This window comes from Rhizoctonia solani, chromosome 15 (assembly GCF_016906535.1).
Source record: "Rhizoctonia solani chromosome 15, complete sequence".
NCBI lineage: Eukaryota > Fungi > Basidiomycota > Agaricomycetes > Cantharellales > Ceratobasidiaceae > Rhizoctonia > Rhizoctonia solani.
The window spans coordinates 485,549-506,407 of record NC_057384.1 but is presented as its reverse complement, the minus strand read 5'-3'; the positions used below and the strand labels follow the sequence as shown (position 1 = coordinate 506,407).

General features: G+C 47.6%; 8 protein-coding genes across 8 annotated transcripts; 3 read left to right on the top strand and 5 right to left on the bottom strand.

The window, feature by feature from the left end:
* Positions 1–411: 411 nt before the first annotated feature.
* Positions 412–2,653, bottom strand: RhiXN_11978 (DNA polymerase lambda; the record flags this gene model as incomplete). Its single annotated transcript, XM_043331793.1, has 8 exons — positions 412–475; positions 540–709; positions 767–938; positions 985–1,118; positions 1,176–1,346; positions 1,399–2,071; positions 2,115–2,480; positions 2,538–2,653. 8 exons carry the CDS (start codon positions 2,651–2,653, stop codon positions 412–414), a joined length of 1,866 nt encoding a protein of 621 aa, XP_043186554.1.
* Positions 2,654–3,980: 1,327 nt separating this feature from the next.
* On the top strand, positions 3,981–5,426 carry RhiXN_11977 (methyltransferase domain protein; the record flags this gene model as incomplete). Its single annotated transcript, XM_043331792.1, has 9 exons — positions 3,981–4,187; positions 4,247–4,360; positions 4,419–4,432; positions 4,483–4,541; positions 4,591–4,622; positions 4,670–4,765; positions 4,825–4,838; positions 4,888–4,941; positions 4,994–5,426. The coding sequence occupies 9 exons, from the start codon at positions 3,981–3,983 to the stop codon at positions 5,424–5,426; spliced, it is 1,023 nt and encodes a 340-aa protein (XP_043186553.1).
* Positions 5,427–6,404: 978 nt separating this feature from the next.
* RhiXN_11976 (carbonic anhydrase) lies at positions 6,405–9,507 on the top strand (the record flags this gene model as incomplete). Its single annotated transcript, XM_043331791.1, has 12 exons — positions 6,405–6,527; positions 6,588–6,650; positions 6,704–6,867; positions 6,919–6,989; positions 7,045–7,189; positions 7,262–7,541; positions 7,607–7,836; positions 8,355–8,861; positions 8,913–8,986; positions 9,045–9,055; positions 9,111–9,372; positions 9,425–9,507. The coding sequence occupies 12 exons, from the start codon at positions 6,405–6,407 to the stop codon at positions 9,505–9,507; spliced, it is 2,013 nt and encodes a 670-aa protein (XP_043186552.1).
* A 319-nt stretch (positions 9,508–9,826) lies between these two features.
* RhiXN_11975 (vacuolar protein-sorting-associated protein 36) lies at positions 9,827–12,038 on the top strand (the record flags this gene model as incomplete). The annotated part of the gene is made up of 5 exons (XM_043331790.1): positions 9,827–9,933; positions 10,060–10,873; positions 11,182–11,558; positions 11,608–11,639; positions 11,698–12,038. The coding sequence occupies 5 exons, from the start codon at positions 9,827–9,829 to the stop codon at positions 12,036–12,038; spliced, it is 1,671 nt and encodes a 556-aa protein (XP_043186551.1).
* A 1,959-nt stretch (positions 12,039–13,997) lies between these two features.
* On the bottom strand, positions 13,998–14,300 carry RhiXN_11974 (uncharacterized protein; the record flags this gene model as incomplete). The annotated part of the gene is made up of 3 exons (XM_043331789.1): positions 13,998–14,027; positions 14,079–14,161; positions 14,210–14,300. The coding sequence occupies 3 exons, from the start codon at positions 14,298–14,300 to the stop codon at positions 13,998–14,000; spliced, it is 204 nt and encodes a 67-aa protein (XP_043186550.1).
* A 929-nt stretch (positions 14,301–15,229) lies between these two features.
* RhiXN_11973 (Myo-inositol-1(Or 4)-monophosphatase) lies at positions 15,230–16,519 on the bottom strand (the record flags this gene model as incomplete). The annotated part of the gene is made up of 5 exons (XM_043331788.1): positions 15,230–15,415; positions 15,469–15,726; positions 15,776–15,975; positions 16,033–16,326; positions 16,381–16,519. 5 exons carry the CDS (start codon positions 16,517–16,519, stop codon positions 15,230–15,232), a joined length of 1,077 nt encoding a protein of 358 aa, XP_043186549.1.
* Positions 16,520–17,336: 817 nt separating this feature from the next.
* RhiXN_11972 (uncharacterized protein) lies at positions 17,337–18,224 on the bottom strand (the record flags this gene model as incomplete). Its single annotated transcript, XM_043331787.1, has 3 exons — positions 17,337–17,857; positions 17,941–18,075; positions 18,140–18,224. The coding sequence occupies 3 exons, from the start codon at positions 18,222–18,224 to the stop codon at positions 17,337–17,339; spliced, it is 741 nt and encodes a 246-aa protein (XP_043186548.1).
* Positions 18,225–18,747: 523 nt separating this feature from the next.
* Positions 18,748–20,440, bottom strand: RhiXN_11971 (Serine/threonine-protein kinase; the record flags this gene model as incomplete). The annotated part of the gene is made up of 11 exons (XM_043331786.1): positions 18,748–18,828; positions 18,885–19,088; positions 19,141–19,149; positions 19,200–19,265; positions 19,322–19,447; positions 19,510–19,530; positions 19,596–19,643; positions 19,701–19,871; positions 19,924–20,133; positions 20,191–20,347; positions 20,400–20,440. 11 exons carry the CDS (start codon positions 20,438–20,440, stop codon positions 18,748–18,750), a joined length of 1,134 nt encoding a protein of 377 aa, XP_043186547.1.
* Between the last annotated feature and the right edge of the window lie 419 nt (positions 20,441–20,859).

The window sequence follows — 20,859 nt, the reverse complement described above, 5'->3', positions numbered from 1 at the left end:
CACCATAGATGCCTTGGAATATTCGAGTAACGGCTAGATCTTCGTTGTTTGGGCAGCAATTTTGGCTACTCGCCCTGTGGCAATGAACTCATGATCTTCAAAGACACAAGGCAAGTCGGTGACATGGACGATAGGGGTAGAAGCAATTAGATAGAGTTGCTAATCATCCAATGATTTCCCCGGCAACAGCTCGCACCTTTTCCGCGATCCCTGCACCCACGCCAGTAAGATGCGAGACTTGATCGACCGAGGTTATTCTCTTAGGATGTTTGTTATGCTCCTAATTGCTGTGGGGACGCACGCACGCAATCACAGCCAAAAGGAATGTTCAGAGCTCTACGTCAGCCCCAGGACGTCCAAAAGAACGCACCTTTGGTATAGTTCAAGACTCTGAATTGGTTTGATGGATCCTCATGCTTCTTTGCCTCGTAGATATCTCTGAGCCGTGAAAGCTGGAAGTTCCCGTAGGCCAAAGCTAAATGGCAGCGCCGTCTCGTAAGTTCAACGGAGCGTACCTCATCCACCAGCATCTGGTTTACGCATGGCGCAGCAGGGGTAATATTCCGGTCATACACGCGAATCCATTCCCATGAGGACGAGGACATGGGTTGGAACGAGTGCTATTGGTGCCATTCTTTTGTCGAGGAAGCCGCTCTGGCTCTGGAATTTCGGGAGAGCTACTCCGTTCCGAACTGAAATCTCCATGAGTCTGAAAATCGGATAAAGATAACGTTCGTTGAGAATAGATATGGTTGCGGAGCCTTACCATCTCACGAGCAAGCGCAACTATACTTCCCAAAGGATCTGGAGGGGCCTCAACATAAATTGCGGAGCTCACGCGAATCGAAAGTCCGCTAGACGCAGGCGCCGAATGTTCACCGCCTTGAGACTCAAACCCCTCACGAAATGACGCTTCGCTACTGTAAGCCAGGCACATTCTGCATGTTGGTAGATTAGACGGATATGTAGAGCATCTAGACTCACCCCGTTTCAGTAACATCATCTATCCCAGCAGACATGCTCCTACGATTATCTCTGGGTCCATGAGATAGCCGATTATCTAGAACTAGCCTCTTGTGAAATCTTTCATATGACGTTTCCTCGAGGCGACGTGAAGACTGGAATCAATTAGTTTAGTGTAAGAATCACGACCGGAAGAGACAACTGAACAGTACATTCATAGACTTTGTGACCCAAGTCCAACCGACAACCCAAACTGACGGAGGTATCGAGTCCACAGAACTCAGGCCGATGACTTCGAGAAGAGGTTTCTCGGGCAAGTCCGAGACGATGTGTGTGACGGAGGAATCAAAGTTACCGACTACCTTGGCCAAAAGTCCTGAAAGCTTGAAGACCGCGAGGGTCAGTGGACAAATTACCACGCCACGGGTAACATACAATTTCCATTCGTCTTTTCGTACTATATGATATCTTTTTGCCGGGAATTTCGGCTGCATAATACACAATCAAGTCGCAAAAGATGGGTTTTTGCTTCTTGTTAGTATCCTCTGCATCTCTGGATCGGGTTTGCAGATATGTAGCAAATTCCGAGATCGTAGTACATTGGTCCTTTACGTCTTTGGGACCGCGAGCTCGTGCCGATTGAGCTGGGTGGCGCGATTTCCGGGACACAAGCGTGATCTGCGCCCCAAATAACCCGCTAGCGCCTTGAGCCACGTGGTTATCTTGACGCGACGCCACCAAGTCGGGATCACGAAATGAATTCGACGGTTTAATCGGCCTTGACTCCTTTTTGGTCCTCGGTCGCGCGAGATTGGTCTGTGGCTTGTATGCCGCCTGCGAAACTAGTTTCGGAATATTGGGTTGTGATAGATCCGCGTTGGAACACGTCGCAATTGGAGCAGATTCTGCAACTGAGGCTTTGGCGGGCACGAAGTGAATATTAACCATTGAAAAGGTCAGTCGTGGTACGCGAATAATAGTATTACCTTGGCCGCTCTCTGCCCTGGACCGAGGCATTCTATTTGATGGTATTGGCTTTGTCTTTTCATGAAGCGCGGCTCTATTTTTCGTTTGATGGGCCGGGGTTGGCGTCGTGTCCAAGGAGTAACTGGCGTCAGTGATACATGCATTTCCGCTGTTAGCCCACTTACGATTTTTGATCGTTTTCAGAAGGTACCGGTTCAAAGGCTAGTTCACCGTTGGAGCTAGAGTTGGAAGGCGATGAAGTTGGGGGAGACTCCACAGTTTGAATGCCGAAATGCTCCTCAATACGATCAGATTCAGCCAGTACTTTGACTGAGGTTGAGGAGGAAATTTGAGCAGTCGGGTAGGTCTCTCTGTTAGCGCAATTTTGGATTGGGACTATACTTTCGGTTTCACCGAGCGGTGCCCCTGTCCCACCATGTCGTGGCTGGAGCGTGGAAGAAGCGTGCGTAGGTACTAATATTTTTGCACGCTTGGCCTCTGCATTTTCCTCTACATCGATGTACATGTGTGTTCTTTTTCGCAGATGAGAACTGTAAAGATTGATATTAATGAATAATACAAGTAATTGATTGGCGTTTCGAATTCACCTCGAATGTGGAGTGTCACTCGCCGATCCAGGGGGATAGAGGCCAGAAAAATCCTCTTCGTCGTCGTCGGTTTCATCGAGGCGGTCCAAGGAATCAAACAAGGAAGAAAGAGTCATTATACCAGTGAGAAAACGCGTGGTTTGTTCCTAAGTGTTGAGGTAGACGCGCCACGTCGTATAATCGTGATGGATCGTGATCCCTAAGCGGATCCGGGTCGGAGTATGAAACTAGGAGGGGAACAATATACGGATTTGTCTCTGTGAATCCAACTTTCCACCATAAGTCCAGCTCACCTTGAGGTCCAAGAACTTCAGGTTTTCCGCCACAGTCAATAAATCCCGAGATCACCTGCACAGGCAGAGATTATCGTAACCAGAGCGCCAGCCTCCCGCCCTGGCCAAAACTGGAGAGGTCCAGCACGTTTGTTTACCCACGCCTAGTCGAAGCTCTGTCCTCGTCCCCCTCTGTTTGTTTGATAAAAACGCTCTCTATGTGGTGCTATTTCGTCAGTCGATACACTCTGAAGCATATTTTTTCTCCGCGTACCAGAGATCATCTCGCTTGCGAACGCGCTTCCGTCGAATCGGCAGCCAAATGCTTCTGCAACAATCGAACCCCTGTCCCCCTAGCTCCAGATGCCTAGACTACTGTGCCTATATGTTGGTTGATTCTAACGTCTTGATATCTATTCCCTTGCTGCTGAGTGCGAATATCGCAGCGTCTCTTCGGTCTTCGGTATATGGCGGGGGTCGAATTTCGGAGTGAAGGATGAGTACGAAGGAAAACAGAGCAGGAAAGGCAGGTAAGTTCGGGTATTCAGTCTCCGATTACAAACACAACTAGGCAACAAAGCGATTGTATCCCAGTATAATTGGAGAACAAGCAATGGCTGAAATTGAGAGCAGAGAAATGCTTTTTGGAGTGGACATCAAATCCCTAGCGGCAACAAACGCACCCTTGCTTTGGGAGTCATGCGCTTAGCGTCCGAGGAAATCTCATTGAATCCACCGCTAGATCCTGAGAGCTTAAAGCCTTGCTCGCGTGCACTTGGACCTGCCGTCTGGCGCGCAAATTCTTCCAACAGAGATCGATAGGACGTATCACGAGCTCTTCCACTTCCATCATCTGTGCGCCGTTGGACTCGATTTTTGTTGACAGATTACATCTGACAGCCAATACCAATCTACCCGATCCAGGAAAACGGACACATGCGCTTTTCGGGCCCTCTGCCTGTCCGTGATCGTTAGCTGATGGCGAGAACACGCTCTGGTCAAGCTTGAACGACCATCATATCTTCCTCCACTTATAAAATATGAGTCTCCTTACCCGTACCCTCTCCAGAAAAATGAGATAACGGAGCTACCGCCTCACCTTCGCCTCTCATTTAGACTCTAAATTTTTACATAGATCTTTATCTGTCAAAACATATCTATCCCCGATCATATGGCCGATCCCAATGACCCTGCCAACCCTGGGCTCTTTCCACCGTCGCCAGAGCTCGTTCCTATCAGACGGGATGAATATTCGAATTATTACTTTCATTACCATGGACGACGTTTTCCTCGCTATCTACTTGAACCCGCCCTACAAAACGCTTCCGATGTACCACAACTCCCAAGTGTTCTACCTATCGATCACCAAGAAATGACAGTACGTGACCTCGACGATCGCCCCCTTGGCCCTGATTTACGATGCATATCTGCCTCTAGCGTCGTACAATGCTGCACAATTTGGTACATCTTTGCCTCGAATCTCACTATTTCGGGCCATTTCAAGCACATCTTGACCCGCCTGAGGGGAAGGTGGTTGTTGACCTGGGAAGCGTGAGTAATTTATCTCTTGTAGCGTCCTCCTTGGCGTTCGGGCTAAAAGCTACTCTAGGACGATGGAAAATGGTGATTACTCTTGCACTTTGAGTACAACGGACGTCTTATTTTTTTTGCAGGATCGAAGATGTAGCGGAGACGCTCTCCCACAGTATACATTTACACGGAGTTGAGATTTGTAGGTATTTATTCTCGTGCACGAGGGTTCCAATCTCACCATGCCCTAGTCCCTTCGTCACCAACCGAAGCCGCAAACAACGTAGGCAGCCATTTCATCTTGCAACACCCTGGCTAATTTGATCACAGCACGTTCGGTTTGAAGTATACGACTTCCAGCGCGACGGGATCAGGAACGCTGAGGGATCAGTAGACATTATTCACGCCCGTTTTCAGAATTTTCATGTGAGTAGACTCTAACCCGTTATTTTCTGCTTTTTTTAAACTTGCGTTTGCACTTGCAGATAAAGGACTGGGCGTACGTGTCTCAAATAAACCACGGGTATGTTCAACTCACTCCCACTTAGGAAACTCCTCCGAGATGTCGCCAAGCGCTTGAAACCTGGAGGATTGTTTATGAGGTGCGTGACCATGCACACGCCTTAACGTCATTCTAACCCTTAGATTAATCAGTGGGGAGCTCGACATATATCTCGAATTTCCTAATGGGCAACCTCCAGATGTGTATGCGACCAATCAGTTCTATAGCCAAGTTCAAGGGATCATGCGTGAACGGGGTTATAATCCCAACATTGGCGTTGAATTAGAGGGAATGTTGCGGACGATCAGCGATTCCGATGGACCGCTCTTCACCAACATTGGCTCAGATGTACACAAAATTCCAGTGGGTATCGATGCCGATAACCCCATTGCCGTAGTGCGCGAGATTTCAGCCTTGTCGATGGATTGCATGATCAGCTTGGGCGATTCTCTGCGGCCATTTTTGTTGTCACAGGGCTCAGCAGCTATCGAAATAGACGGGCTTTTGGATACCTACAAGCACCAACTACGTAGAAACCGCGCGCAGGTCAGCTACCGATGCACATGGGCAGAGCGACGTGCCTAATATCATGGCGAGAAGGAGCAGGTTTGGATTTATCGTTGTGGATTATATAACTATTCGACTCGACGCTAATTTATTCACTGGCTTTTGGCTGCTGTGCAGACGCTCTCATTAATATGTATTAAAGCAGTAGTATTATATTCCTTGAAATCTAGTGCGTTGAGTCATGGGTCGTGTGTGGTAGTTTCTGGAGAGTTAGGCCCAGTATTACGGATTTATTCCAAGCACCTGGGAGTTTTGCCCGATCTTGCACTGATATATCGGGACTACATGATGTCCATCGATCAGGTAAGCCAACCTAAATGTGAATTCCTTCCACCCATACCGAAGCCATTCACCCATTGCAAGCTTAATGATGAACAATTTAGACTTCCCGTCTGACCAACTCGACCTGATGGGATTTAACGTTACGTCAATTCTGAACGCACGCAACCTTTCGTGATCATGAACATTTGGGCACCTTGACGGTTGTTAGGAACAATTGCCATCTGAGACACATGTACACTCAGTACTGTTTATCTTCTTAGCAACCCACTTTTGGTTCCGGAATTGCAACAAACTTATTTGTTACCGATTAAGCAATGGGCCTGTTTCTACACCGATGGTTGCAACGCACTGCTACACGTACGCTCTACACTAGCACTAGCCTTGTCCCTGGCTGGCACATACTCTACATCACTAGTGCCCGCTCAGGCCGAACCTGACATGATCTGATACTGGAACAAGTCTCTAGCTCCGGAGTAATAAAATATCAATAAATTTATGGATAAGAATGTACCTTGCGATCCAGTAACAACTGCGCGTAAATGATCTCCCAATGCTTCTAGCGTGTGATCTTCCCCTCAACCCCTATCTCTTTAGTTTTGCCGGTGTGCTATATAAAACTCAGTACTTGTGTTCGTTCGCTTGAAATCGCGTTTCAACCACTCGTTGTAATATCCACACTCTTTTTATTTCATCTACGATCTCACCACACAATCAATGCGTACATCATCGCTCTTTCTCTTACTAGCCGCAGCTAGTAGGGCCATTCCCTCTCTGGCAGAGGAAGCGAGTGCCGAAGCAACTGAGGTTTCCGCAGCTGGCGGTTGTCGTAATCCGGAGGTAAGCGACGGTGCAATGAGTGATTTGTAGGTCCCTTAATTCGACCTCTTGCGTTCCTAGATTCGGCGAGAGTGGCGTACCTTCTCATCCGTCGAGAAAGCAGCATACATCACCGCCGTCAACGTATGTTTCATAGCATTCCTCAACATTCGAGGTCAACTAACCTGTAGCTATAGTGCTTGGCTCGGAAGCCTCATACTTCTGCTTTAAAACCAACATACCCTCGCTCAAACATCCCGAGTGTGACAACAAACTCGTCTTATTATGATGATATGACATATGTTCACATGGATCTGACCGACCAGATTCATTACACTGGGCTATTCTTACCTTGGCATCGGTAGGTGAACATTAACGCATCCATGGTATATGCGCTTACAACTCGTCTCAGGTGGTTTGTTAATGCGCATATCCAACAACTCAAGGCACAATGCGGTTACAGAGGGGTCATGCCTTATTGGGGTGAGTATCCAAAAATATTGACGCATTTATAGACAAATAACCCTGTTTGTCAAAGACTGGAGCCAAGACTCTCTATCCCTAAATACCTCTGGAATATTCAGTACTAATTCCGTTACGGGCCTTGGTGGATTTGGAGACCCACTGAATGACTACCAAATCACCACAGGGGGTTTCTCAAACATGACCGTAGCATACCCGGTGTACGTAGACATGCGCAAAAGAGTCCAGCCCCTTTCCTGATTACGCCCACTGCGCAACCTAACCTCTTACAGCAAGCACCGTATTCGTCGCCAATTCACACCCTTCCCGTACCTCGACTGGTACTGGCTGCAGCGCCCCAACGAAGCCGCCAATGCGACTATTACGAAAGCCTACATTGATGCAGCAATCAACGGATACGTTGGAGACTTTGTCGGTTTCCAAAACGCGACTGAAAAGGCCCAGGCATTTCATCCCAACATCCACATGATTTTAGGTGGTGACATGGCCGGAACGTGTCCAACAGCTGCTGGGCCTTCGTGCACTGGGGGCTCGACGTGGACTTCAAATGACGTATGTGAAATCGAATTTTGTACGTCAGAGCGAGACTGATCATTTTGGTCATTCTTGTTTGGTAGCCGATCTTTTTCCTTCATCATGCCAATATTGACCGTATCTGGTACATGTGGCAGCTCAAGAACCCGGCCAACGCCAAGGCCTTCAAGGGGGGCTCTGTGAGTACATACACGGACCCTGCGTACCCGAATGGGTATCCTCCCTGGTTGAGCACCACGACTGTCATCCCAACGGATGGCATGTTCCCATCCAAGACTATCCAAAATATGCTGAGCACTGTTGGTGGGGATTTGTGCTATATTTATCAGTAGTGGGCTCTGGGGTTGAGGTTGCCGAATCGGAGCTATTTGATTTCAGACGTATTTCCAAGTATATAATGACTGGTTAATTATTGGGTCTATTCGATGGATACTTTATTACATTATCTAGAATTGGGACAAGAAGTGTTTTGAAAGCTCCGGAATTGACCATATGCGAGGTGTTATCATAATTACCTGGATAGTACCAGGCTTCCCTCGTGACGCAAGAGCCGTTGAGTCCAGCACAAGCGCGCCGGCGGGATCGTGTTTGCCAACGTTGGGGATTGGAAAAGTTTGCCTCAAAGGACGCAGCCCGCCAAGTCATCCCCTCCGCCCTCCCCCAAGTGTTTTCCGCCGAGCAAAACCCTCTCTAATTTATTCAGACAATTTTCAGCATGCTCCCAAGCGCCATTGCCTCGCAAAGTGTAACACGTGCTTCTCTGAGGCACCAACGGTAACGGACCCCTTCGTATTTGTAGTGAGCATACGGAGCTTAATCCCCACCACACAGGACCAACCCGAGCGCCGTTATACCTCGCAATACCCAGTGCCGACAGCCTCACAACTTTCCATTTATACTCCCACGTCCAAGCGCGAGTTCGGAGCAAAAACAGAACAGGTCTTCCGAAGAATCCCGATATAAAAACCAGGGCCTTTTCTCACCCGCCGCTGCACCCCGGCACCCACCTGCTTTCCGCGACTCTACCTTGAACCCTCGGTCATCGATCCAAACTACATCTACTGGCGTATCATTCCCCCATACTTCCCCACATCCCTTCGGCCTTCCGTTTTACAATCCTCCAGAGCAAATGTCTGACGTCGCCCTTGCTCCTCTCATTGCTGGCAACGCCAAATGGGCTGCAGAAGTCCGTGAACAATATCCCACATTTTTTGCAGATGCTGCAAAGGGCCAGAGCCCCAAGGTCCTCTGGATTGGCTGTGCTGACTCCCGAGTTCCGGAGAGCACTGTCTTGGGCTGCAAGCCTGGCGAGATATTTGTACACCGCAACATTGCCAAGTAAGTTTCCTCTCTCCACGCACTTTCAGCTCATTTTTAACACTGAAACAGCCAATTCCACCCCGAAGATGATTCGGCCCTTGCTGTTCTCACCTATGCAGTAGAGAACTTGGGCGTCGAACACAGTGAGTACGCCTTATCGCATCATTGTCACCATCTCACTAATTTCAACTATTCTCGCAGTTGTTATTGCTGTAAGCTTGGATGCGCTTGGTTTCAGCCCGTTCATCAGTACTAACTTCTCTCTAGGGTCACACGCAATGTGGTGGAGCAGCTGCTTGCCACGCCGCTGCGCAGAACATCAGCGGGGCAGCCTCCCCTGCAACAACGCCTCTGGCGCGCTGGTTGAACCCTCTTACGCAGCTTGCAGCATCCCTTGCATCCGGAAAGACGGACTCGCATGATACCTCGACCGAACTTTCGACCCTTGTCGAGGCCAACGTGCGCAAACAAGTTGACAATGTTGTGGATACCGATGTAGTCCAGCGTGCCTGGGCATCTGGCAAGCAAGGTGCGTCGTCCGTAATGCGTGCTAGTAACGTGTTTTCTCACTCGGCCCTTAGTCTATGTCCACGGCTGGGTTTACATGATTGAGACTGGCACTATCAAGGACCTCAAGGTCACTGCCAACCCGCCAGCCTACTAAGAGAGAAGTCCTTGGCGGTTCTACTTGGCTGGAATGAAGTGACAGCCTACCCGAATATTCCCGTTTTTGTATTTCATTGTGTAGAATTACCGAAATATCTAGAAATAGTTGACTGTAAACCTTATGATCCGTGAACGGCTGGGGCGTTTGACCGAGTATCGCCTATTTGGTCTTCTCATTACGTCATGCAATGACCTTGGTAATCTCCCGTCCGTCATCCTCTGACTTCCACTGAAGGCGTACCAAGACATACCAAGGTTGGGGGAGAACTCGACAAGAGTTGTTACATTTGTAATTCTCCCCAGGCTTACATTGGTCCATGAACCGCCATTTTCGTCGTGTGGATGGTACGATCCCTATCTCAGCACTGCTTTACGAGGACGAAGGGTTGGTGGCTAGTCAGGGTGCAGTTGGGCTCTACGATGGGTATGTTTCCCACTAATTAAGTCTATTTTAGCACCATTCTCACACTGCACGCCATACCTGCACATGTTTATTCACATATACTTCCACACGGCATCTTTATCTATCAACATGTACATGCGTATACAGCAAGGAGAAAGCCCCTGATCACCAAAACGGCACTATCCATGTTACATCGCACCGATTGATCTATATCGACAACCTCAACCCCCGCAAATTCTCTACCTCATGTAATCTATCCCGGATAAAACAGACGGATGTGTATGCAGGGTTCCTCAAGTCGTCAGCCAAGGTGATATTGTATCTGTCTTCACACGAGGACAAAGACAGCTCGAACCCCGAAGTTGTTGTAACTTCAATCAACGGCGAGGACGAGGAACTCGAGTTGGAGGGGGGCGGAAAGGAAGGATGGCTATGTCCAATATGCAGCTACAACAACCCTCCGAGTGCGAGCGACTCTTCTGCTCCTGTGTGCGTGTTATGCGGTGTTCCCAAGAATGATGACATTCCTATGCCGCAACAATTCCGGTCCGTTAGAAGTAACAAGACCGTTCGGCCTGCACTCGAAATCCCTACATCGAGTTCTCTGCCCTCGAGTGCTGCTGTATCGGCGCCTACTTCGCCCGTTGCCCCGAACGGCGAGATTGCTTGTCCAGCATGCACGTTTTTTAACCATCCCTCCATGACTCACTGCGAGATTTGTTCGACCCCTCTCGGAAATGTGACTCTACGATCGCCAAAGCCCACGATGGGAACAAGCTCGTCACCAGCTAGTCCATCAAGGTCACTTTCTGCGACACCCGTAACTACGCCTTCCAAAACGCCTACGACTCCTGATCCCAACGCCCGCGATATGATCAAGATCAGTTTTAGAAAGGGTGGAGATAAAGTGTGGTATGCGGCTTTGAAACGGACGTTGTTGGCCAAAGCTTGGGCTCGGGTGGTGAGTACCAAGTTGTGTTGGCGAGGTTAATTCAACTTACAGGCGCGTAGCCAACAAATAAAGTTGCACCGCAGGCTAGGGGTATTCGTAAGTGTTTGATTCGCTTAGTGCGAGACACTCTATTGATGTTATCGAGGTGGCCAGATGGCATTTTACAATCCGTTGAAATTAATGCTCAGGCTACGCATGATGATATGGAAGATGCATTGAAAGATCTCGAAGCTTTGATGTCCAAGGCTAAAGAGATGGCAAGTTGATTTACGCACTAAGTTTAACCAGCTGACTGAATACTATACATTTTTACCTAGGCTGATTATGCCAAACTCTTGAACCAAAAGCTTACCCAACAAGAAGAAGCAGACCGTCGAAGGGGAGACGAGTCAGGCCTGTTGTCCGGTAGTGATTCGGCTCCGTCCGATTCCGAAACTACTTTTATCCGCAGCTCGCTTGCACGACTTGGTTTGCCAACCGACGCGGTTACCCAAGATATGGTCGCAGATGAGAAGGCTTATCACTTGGAGTTAGCAAAAGAGCTTGGCGGACTGCTATTAGGTGGATACGGCGGAAAAGGAGGCAAGGCACGGGAGTCCGATAGAAGGGGATCCGGAATTTTGAAAGACTCAAGGGGGATCGTGGGTCTGGACGAAGTGTGGGGTGCATGGAATCGGGCGAGAGGCGTGGGCGAGTAATAGCTCTTTCCTTGGTTGTATGTACTAACGCTCTAGGTTTGTCAGTTCTTCTCCCTCCTTCCACATTGCTATCAGTGGTGCCCCTCCTCCCCACCTACACCACGCCACCAATTCATATGCGTACTCTTCGATCAGGCCTGCGCGTACTGCATACACCCGACTATACGCGAGAAGCGTTTGCCAGACGTATGGATTTACTTCTCAAGGAATGTTTTCCGGTCGGCAAAACTACTTTCCAGATTGCGGTAGCTGAAAATGAAGGCGCCCCGGGATCTCAGTCTAGGGGTGCGGGGATTCAAAGTACAGGGGGAGAAATTCGGAATGAAAGTGCCGGTGTAAGCTTAGTGATGGTCCAGGAAATGATAGAATGTGCGGAAGAGGATGGTGCTGTCGTACGGGATCTAGGACTTGGGGAAGCCGGAGAGCTCAGATGGTTGCCGAATTTGTTTGTGGGATACATTTGGGACGGGGACTGATGGGATTGATAGTCGGGGTATTAGAATCGAAGGGGCGGGCTGAGTATCAAAGTGTATTCCATTTATGGAATGTACTAATAAAGTAATTTTTCGATAAATGTGCCCTTGTAGCCATATAGCATACTGTTTGTTAACCTACTATATAACGGTGTGTATTTGTTTATATTTAAGCAAGTGGCGCATATAGTCATGCCTCGCCTGCTGTTCATCAGAACATGTTTTCTTGCTCGAGCTATTGATGGGGTGGCGTGGACGACCGGACGACTAATGTCTATCACTCGGTCAAATTCCTTACTTCCGTATAGGTGCGAGTCGAATTGCTATTTTCAGTCGCCATATCGCCAGAGATCGCGGCATGGCAATTTTGTGATTTCGACTCCGACGATTACCACACCTCCTCGACCGCGTTTATGTTCGAAATAGGATGTGAAGAACACACCGGCGCAAAGAAGGCGATGTGGCCGGATTTGACTTTGGGGTGACTTCGGAAGCTGGAATTTAGGCTCATAGTCATCTTGGCTTGAATCGCTATCGGAAGGCAAATAGAATATGATGGCTTCGGGAGCGTGGTGCTACCATCAATGATCCGCTTCATGGTGGGTTTTCGCAGTGCCTAGCGCCTCCGCGTCATAGGATACCGGGCTTTTGTGATTGAATAGGATCGCCTTCGTGTGGGCTGTAATGGATGTTGAAAAGCCATCTGATTCTATTTCTTCGATCAAGCCTTGTTTCCCCAGTCGATCCTTTTACTTTTCAGTGCCTTCTCTTTGTGCTGGTTCTACTGACAAATTGAGCATTGTTCGAGCTCTGCCCATGTTTTTATTGATATAGATATCGCGAACGTTATCATCGTTTCTGTGTTTCTGGCATCGACCAGAAAATATTTCTGTTGGATATGAAGGAAACACAATTCGTAGGGTGGCGGGTGCGTGGGTGGACAAAGGCATTTTCATCTCACAATTCTTTATACCAGGTAGTTGCAGGTTAGCGTCTAGACCGATCACCCATTATGGAAGTAATTAGTGACTTCGATTGCACTCACAGGTCGGTAATGTGGCTTCCGTCGGTGCCAGACTCATGGGCATGCTCTCATATAAAGCGAATTTAAATTTCCTTCCGGAAACTTGTGTCGCTATAAATGGGATTGTACGTCATTAGGCTGTGAGCCATTCAAAGCAACATGTTTCAACCTACTCTAAGAGGTGTTTGCCAACATGAAGCTGATCACGGTCTTCAGGGCAAGAGCCGATGTGTTATACCTGGGACAAAATCCACTGGATTGCCCACGTGACTATAGACATAACACACACCTAAAGTGTTATATTCGTATGTGCCACTGTATGCTTCCTTATTGTTAGCACAAAGACATAGTCACCTTGATCGTCGTACAATAGTAGATTCTGGCAATATCCTCTCATAAGTTCTAGACCCTGGTACTAGCGGGACAATAATTATTCTACTAGTACTTCTACTTGTGGACATGTGAGCCGCAGCGCGCGGAGGCATTACATGCGATACTTGACCGAGGGCGGAGGTCGCGATCACGTGAGTCGGTCGGCACCATTCCATACTGCGATCTTGGAATGGTGTATCGCGCGCGAGGACTCAGACTGTACTCGCGTTTTTCAGCACCTGCCCACCATCCCTTTATGTTCTGCCGCGTGTTTCACGGTTTTTCTTCATGTTTTTGTTTGTTTGTTTATTACTCATATTATCACACATCTATTTGTAACATACTCGTCCATGTGCGGTTCTCTGCCACCCCAAGCCTTCGATCCGGACGGTCGCAGTCTTGGGTGACCCGGCCAACGCCCCCTAGGCCGCCTGCGGGCGGTCACGGGCTTCCCCTCTTGTACCGCGTACAGAACCCGCACATCACCCACAGCGACCGAAGCATAGGTTAAGCAATGACTTGTACCAGGAAGATCATGGAAAGTACATAGATTCGACATTCAACCATCATGCACAGAAAGTGATATCGAGGTTAACCTATCACCAAGTTTAATGTCTATTTTCTTGCTTTGCCTTACGATCACTCACATCATTAGCCTGGCACTGGCGTTGAGACTGGTAGTCGTCGGTCTTGCAGAAGGCACCATTGGGGCAGCAAGAAGCCGACTTGCCTAAATCACCCATATGGGGTTAGTTATAAATGAATACAGTGATATTACTGACAATTATTTCCGACCCATCGCACCCTCCGTAATATCCGAACCCAGTGGTAACATGGAACTTATGAGGAGGGATGAGAGTAACATCCATGCTGGAGCCACACCAAGCGCAGGTCGGGTTTCTAAGAGTGGTCTCGATCATGGAAGAATTTTCTCCATTGAATCCTCATTGGCCAGTTTGGAGATAAGCAATGGCAGCTACGAGCGGACCATTGCTCACATAGTCAGCGCCGGTCGAGAGAACACAACCGCCTTGAATCAAAGTAGGCTAGCAAAAAATTCATAAATAGGGGGCTGGAGAAGCCTGAATGTGGTACTTATGGTACCGCGCCCGCAGCGATTGTCAAAATGGACTATGTGCCTCTCGGCTTGAACACTGAATGCAGCGACGAGAGCGATGGCCAGAGTAGAAGCGAAGCGAATATGAATATTCAGACGGATGAATAGGTAGCGAATGCTGGTGACAATGAGAAAGTGCCCGTCATTTATAGGCGTTGGTAGGACTAAATATCTGACTTGAGCTATAATCTATCCATTCTCTTGTGTGAGGAGCACCGACAATGTCTTGAGGATGTGGCAGAAATCTATGCTTCTGTTAGTGAGATTTTGATGATCAAGATGGTACGTTTTTAATTGGGCGGCTTACCTTCACAGAGCATACATCCATAGTGGGCTTCTCGGAACCGAGCCGCCAGTATTCGAGTAACGTTAAGCTTGGTGATGAGTTCGGTCCACAGTGCACGTACAGAAATTTATGGTTACGGGGAAGCTTAGGTCTTGATTTATACCTTTCACTTGGCAGAAATATAGAGCTATCCGACCTGAGTTGAGAGGTTCGTTTGTGCCTGAGGCGATATGACCTCCCGGCGCTTAAATACCAAGATCAATGATCCATGATAAAACACTGAAGCTTATGCTACCACTGGCGGTTCAGGCAGGAGCAATATGGCTAGCCAAATAGTGCTCAATGCTTAATTAATTCAACTGTGTTATCTAACCTTCAAACTCGTTGTACAAGAGCTATTTTCGTTCTTCTCGGAGTTTTCGAATGGCTTCAATGACTTTTGGGTGCAGTTCTTTGCCAGCGGCTACAATCCCATTGTTTTCGCCTAGAGTGCGACCTGATCCAAAATGGAGTGGCTGCCCGAGAGAATCAGTGATTGTTCCCCCAGCTTCTTCGATTAGCAGGGAGCCAGGCGCATGATCCTTTAAAACTTATGTTAATAGCGTATATTCGCAATATAGACCAGGCTACTTACCCATATTTTCTCAACGTATCCAGTTCCAACTGGCATTCTCAAATATATCCCTCCGGAACGTGCCAATTCGCAGTACTTCGCTTGACTATCCATACGGACTGGTGGGGCCGTGATACCGAGCGCAGACGAGACTCTAGCGGAAAAACTATGCGAACTATGCGCAGCTTCAACCGATTCTAGAAGGTGAGGAGACGAAGTTTGGTCCAAGATAGGGATGGATATCTTGTAAGATTTGGAAAATGGCGTTGATAGAGGTCGCTGAACGATACGAGATTAGCTAGCTAAAGCCGATATCCATCGAGCTCACCTGCTCGGCGCCTTGGCCTCTAACTGCAACAAACAGGCATCCCTTCTCTCCTTGACCATCTCCATGGGTGGCAGGTAGATTCGGACATCCCATGACGCCCAGTTGAACAACGCTGTCCACAATAAATGCGAGACAAACTGCGTATTGCCCTCCTCTCAGGAAGCCTTTGGTACCGTCGATTGGATCAAGCGTCCACATCCCTATATTAGAGAATTATGAGACTGAACAAGAAATAACAACCGAAAAACGAGGCTTACGGCCTTTCTCGCCTCCTGCATGTGTCCCCCTATCAATTGCATCTAGTAGTTCAGCTTCGGTTCGGGGAGCACCTAGTCCCCAGTCGCCAACATTTTGACCTGTTTTCAGCTCTTCTAGAGTTGGAGGCGGGCTAAGAGTGCCGTTTGCCAACTGTATTACCCTTTCCCTTAATGACCGAGCCTTGTCTGTATTATCCCGCAGATCGCCCGCGTCCTCTTCGCCTACAATTGGGTCATCGGGAAATGCCTTCGAAAGTATTGTATTAACGACCGCCTGGGCTCCAATGTCACCAACTAAAACGCAATTTTGTACGTTTGTTTAACGGGCCGTGTGAGAAAGTCTCTTACCAGTCACGGGCGACTTGTCGCCTTTGATAAGCGTCTCGGCAGTAACCAGTTTTTGGAATACTGATGTAGTAAGACCACATGCACGGGACACAGCTGCAATCGCTACCTGCTTTTCTAGTGCATACTTCGCTGCCGCCATTTTCGAGGACTGAACAAATTTAAATGGTTGAAGTATCGTCGGCCTTGTCTGGCGTTTGGACCGAATTATTTGATCGAATCGCACCCTGGTGGCTGTGTAGGGGATGGACGTACGGGGGTATCCTCACAAAAACCAATGCACATATGTGAATTAATTATGGACGAGATGTTAATAAGGAAATTTTGCAACCAACGGCTTGAAAGAATTCCCAAAGCAGTGTTCTTATTTATAGTTTCTGATATCTAAAACAGGGCGACTTCGGTGTAGCCATGCATATGTATACTGAGGGGTTTTAACTTAATGTATATAAATATACGTAATTAGACCGCAGTACCCAGCTGGTGCTATGAGAAGGGTATAAGGAAGCTGGATGTTTCTCATTTAGTGGTGGGATGGTGCTGCACGGAGCAGCTGAGCCACTAGGTCGTAATCGTAGCCCTAGGATGAGAGCACTCATTCTCCCACAAAGAGCTCCTCAACTATTTGCTCCGTTAACGTGTACTTGACGGCAGATTTAGTGATAACACTGGCAGGAGTCGAACGAACTTTTGCGCTTGAGCCAATAATACGATTTATTATTTTCTAAGTCTTGCCATGCTTAAGAAAGCATTCCAGAGTAAACAATGAGCATATGGATGTGCTGAATTAGCTAACGGGTCTGGGCGTATATATAGCTTCTGAATGCCCAGTTACATGACCAGTGGATAGCTATGGTGATAAATAATATTTCGTACATATGCAAGAGTAGAGGCGTGTATATGCCATAAATAGTGGAAGGGCATTAACAAACAAGGTATGTGCAAATTCACATAGATACCTATAGCTTTGCTTTGAAGGGACTCTGAGTGTTCCGAAAATTATTGACAACAACCTTGTACCAGCATCGAAGTTTTTCGGCTTCTCTATGGGCTAATGACTCTATACCAGATAAGATGGTCTGAGGTTCCTCTTGAGGTGTTTTGTCCTTTGATACGGTCCTGCGTATAATTGGGCCGACCTCATCAGAAGGAGACTTGTAACTATCCGAATATCCCCGTGAACCAGGATTAATGCGCTCATCTTGAATGCCCCCTCTATCAGTTTCATTGACCAACCGTGTCGTTTCGGATGCGTTACACGCGGTAGCCAGGGACTCTGTCTCGGGGATGGCTGCATCTGGGGTCTCGCCTTGTTTGTGTTTGTTCAGGAGTTTGGCTGTATTTATGGCTCCTGAAACAGCTGTGCCAACAACCATGCCAGGAATGGACGTGGCACCAAGGGATTGCAAGACAGTAAGCACGGTGGCAATAGAGGTAGGTCTACCGGAAGTTGTTTCTTCGATTGCTTGCAGGACACGGCCTAGTGATATTGTATTGTTTTCATTTCAAAAGATTGGATTTGCGATTAAGAGTATGTCGTAGAATAAAATGGCTACAACTTACCAGCCTGGGTTTGTCCGACAAGCGGCAGGACGGCAAATACAACAGGCTTAGACTCTGCCCCAGAGCCTACTACAACTGCTAAGAAGGGCCCATCCGATACAAAGTTTCTGATCTTGTTGACCACATCGCTTATGCCTAAAAGCAGAGTCAAGTTGACCCGTCCCGATGGTAGAGAGATATGGCTACATATGAAACTTACGAGAGTCATTGTATATCTTTTTCCAAGTTGCTTCGATATCTTGGAGATGTCCGAAGACTTCACGTTCTCCAATCTGAACGGACATTTACGACGTGTCAGGTTGTAGTTAGGAACAAATGGCATATATAAATAGTATAATCACGTGGAGTGCATCGATCATTTACTGTATACGAATTGACTGATACCAGTACAAATGGTAACCTTGCCCTTAAGTCGTATGTGGTGTTAACGTAAATGCGAGTTTTAATGGCAATTCAAAGCTTTTGAACCTTAACATTTGTTGTGTGAGCCCTTCTTGGCCAGATTAAATCCCTTCACTATACCCATCGATGATCTGCATATATAACTATAGTTACATGTATGCACTAGTGCATGCACATTTATCCACGCAAATCAATGTGATACTACCCTACACTCAGTCAGCAATGGTAAACTGATACATAGTACAAAGAGTACTTGTACCATTCATAAACTACAGAACTGACCTTCGCCTAATCTCATTTGTTTCAGAGACTAATGCTCCAAAGTCCGTATGTAAAGACCACTTAGTTTATTCGAGGTTGATGTTGACATTAATTTCTATATTGGTTAATGGTGCCAGAGTGCAATCAAGACGTGGATAGCTCCAGGACCGAATATGGAATCCAGCGGGCCTTGCTCAACAGCCCTTCTTGCGTGATTAGTTTCATCTATGCCATGAGTTAGGATTAATATTAGTGAAAATTGAGATGCCCCAAAATCGTACTTGATCTCCTACGCTAGCCGCGCTTGGCCGATCCCGGGGGCTAATTGCCCAACAGGTCGTCAAAAGCGCCCATAGGAAGTCGGCCTGTGGGTTTCCGGACGGGATGTGTTGCTCTGGTCGCGTAGGCTGGATATTCTGCATAACTTTGGCAAAGACTGTAACGTCGCTAATGCCAGCGTAAGGTACTGCCCCAGTAATCACCTCCTGATACGATATAAGTACGGCGGATACAGGCTTCCTCCATTATTTGCTTTACCAGAATAGTCTATTGAAGTGTTTCAATTCGTGAAAATTAATACCCGGAAAGTGACTTACCATGCCCAGCGCGTAAACGTCAGCCTCGACGCTGTGGCCGGTGTCGCCAAATACAACCTCTGGTGCCTACACCTTATCCCCATCCAAAGACCTGAAGTATTATTAGGCTGAAATAGACGCACCGTCCAACGGGGTGAAATATTCAACGCATTTGCCGTAGTAGTGAATTGTAGAGAATACTCCTTTAAACTTGCGTTGCCAAAATCGGCGAGCTTGAGGGTATAATCATGCGCTACTAGTACATTCACCTACAATATTAAATCTAAGAATCAGGGATAACTAATAGCCCATTACCAGGCGATAGGCTCACCCCTTTGATATCACCGTGCGCCTATGATCAGGTAGATAATTGGTTCAAAGGAATACATTATAATAAAAATTGACATATGCACTTACAATACCTTGACTATGTAAGTATGCAGCACCATCGGCAATTTGTATGCACTAGCTCATCCAGGCGAATAAGCTAGAGGAAGCAATTCATATAATAAAGCCACCTACCAAAGCACATCGATCCACTTGAGGCCGCCGAGACAAAAATTGGCTAAGGTTCCCGTTCTCCATCCACGGCGAAATCATAGCAATCTGATTTCGATATCGGGCAACTCCGTAGACTTCCAAAACATTCGGATGGTTACACTTTGACCACACGTACAGCTCGTGTGCGGCTCGCTGGTTCAAAAAACTTAAACCTTGTCCTCATACTCGATACGTTCCGTCTGACCTTGACATGTTTCCTTCCTGTGGTCCCCGAGTCGAGCATGAGTCTTAGGCATTTGATGCTAACTTGAGTGCCGTCGTAAAGCATGCCGCGGTATATGTCGCCAAATCCACCAGCAACGACTGGGTAATCTATGGACTTGGATGCATCGATATCGTTGGTTACCTCGATGCAGCCATGTTTCCCAAGATGTGCCAGGATTTCGGCATTTGACTAGAGTTAGCTCAATCTTCAGGGGATCATTGTCAAATTATTGCTTCGAAAGCATACCATTGCACCACTGATTATCACGTTTGGAACGTCTGCCCTGATAGTTTGTTCAGACCTTACCAACTCGTCCACACCACCTGGGGAATCCGGTGTGATGATCCTTTCCAAGGGTTTACCATTTCCACCATTTCCGGTTTCAGCAGAAGGTATTACTTGGCTACGAAGCAACAGCGCATCTTCATCTAAACTCAAACGCTCTCGGGAAGGACGGTAGCAGGTCCGAGAACCACGTAACTGACTGGGCAGCCATAGATCGCTCTCATTGTTAGATTCCTAAGTAGGTTTATACCCGCTCTTTGAGGATAGTTTAAGGACGTCAACCCCAGAGCAGACGGCGTAGAAGACAGAGAGCCACCCCCACCACTATTACTTTGAATAGAATGATTAAAATATGTCGATTGAAATGAAGAGATGGTGGAAGAAGATTGCTGAGCACTACGTCGACGAATTCGAGTATATCCAGAAGAAACCCCACTGCTTGTATTACTGGGCCTTGAATGTGCAAGTAGCGGAAATGGGGGATTGCTATCAGCTGTGAGTAACTCAGATGTAACAGAGGGCTCAGGTTCCACGGTCAAAGGCATGGCAGTGTGATGATGTCCATAGATCAGGCCATAGCAACGATCACATACGCGAGAGTCTACCAGTGAGTCCAGAGTATTGTTTACA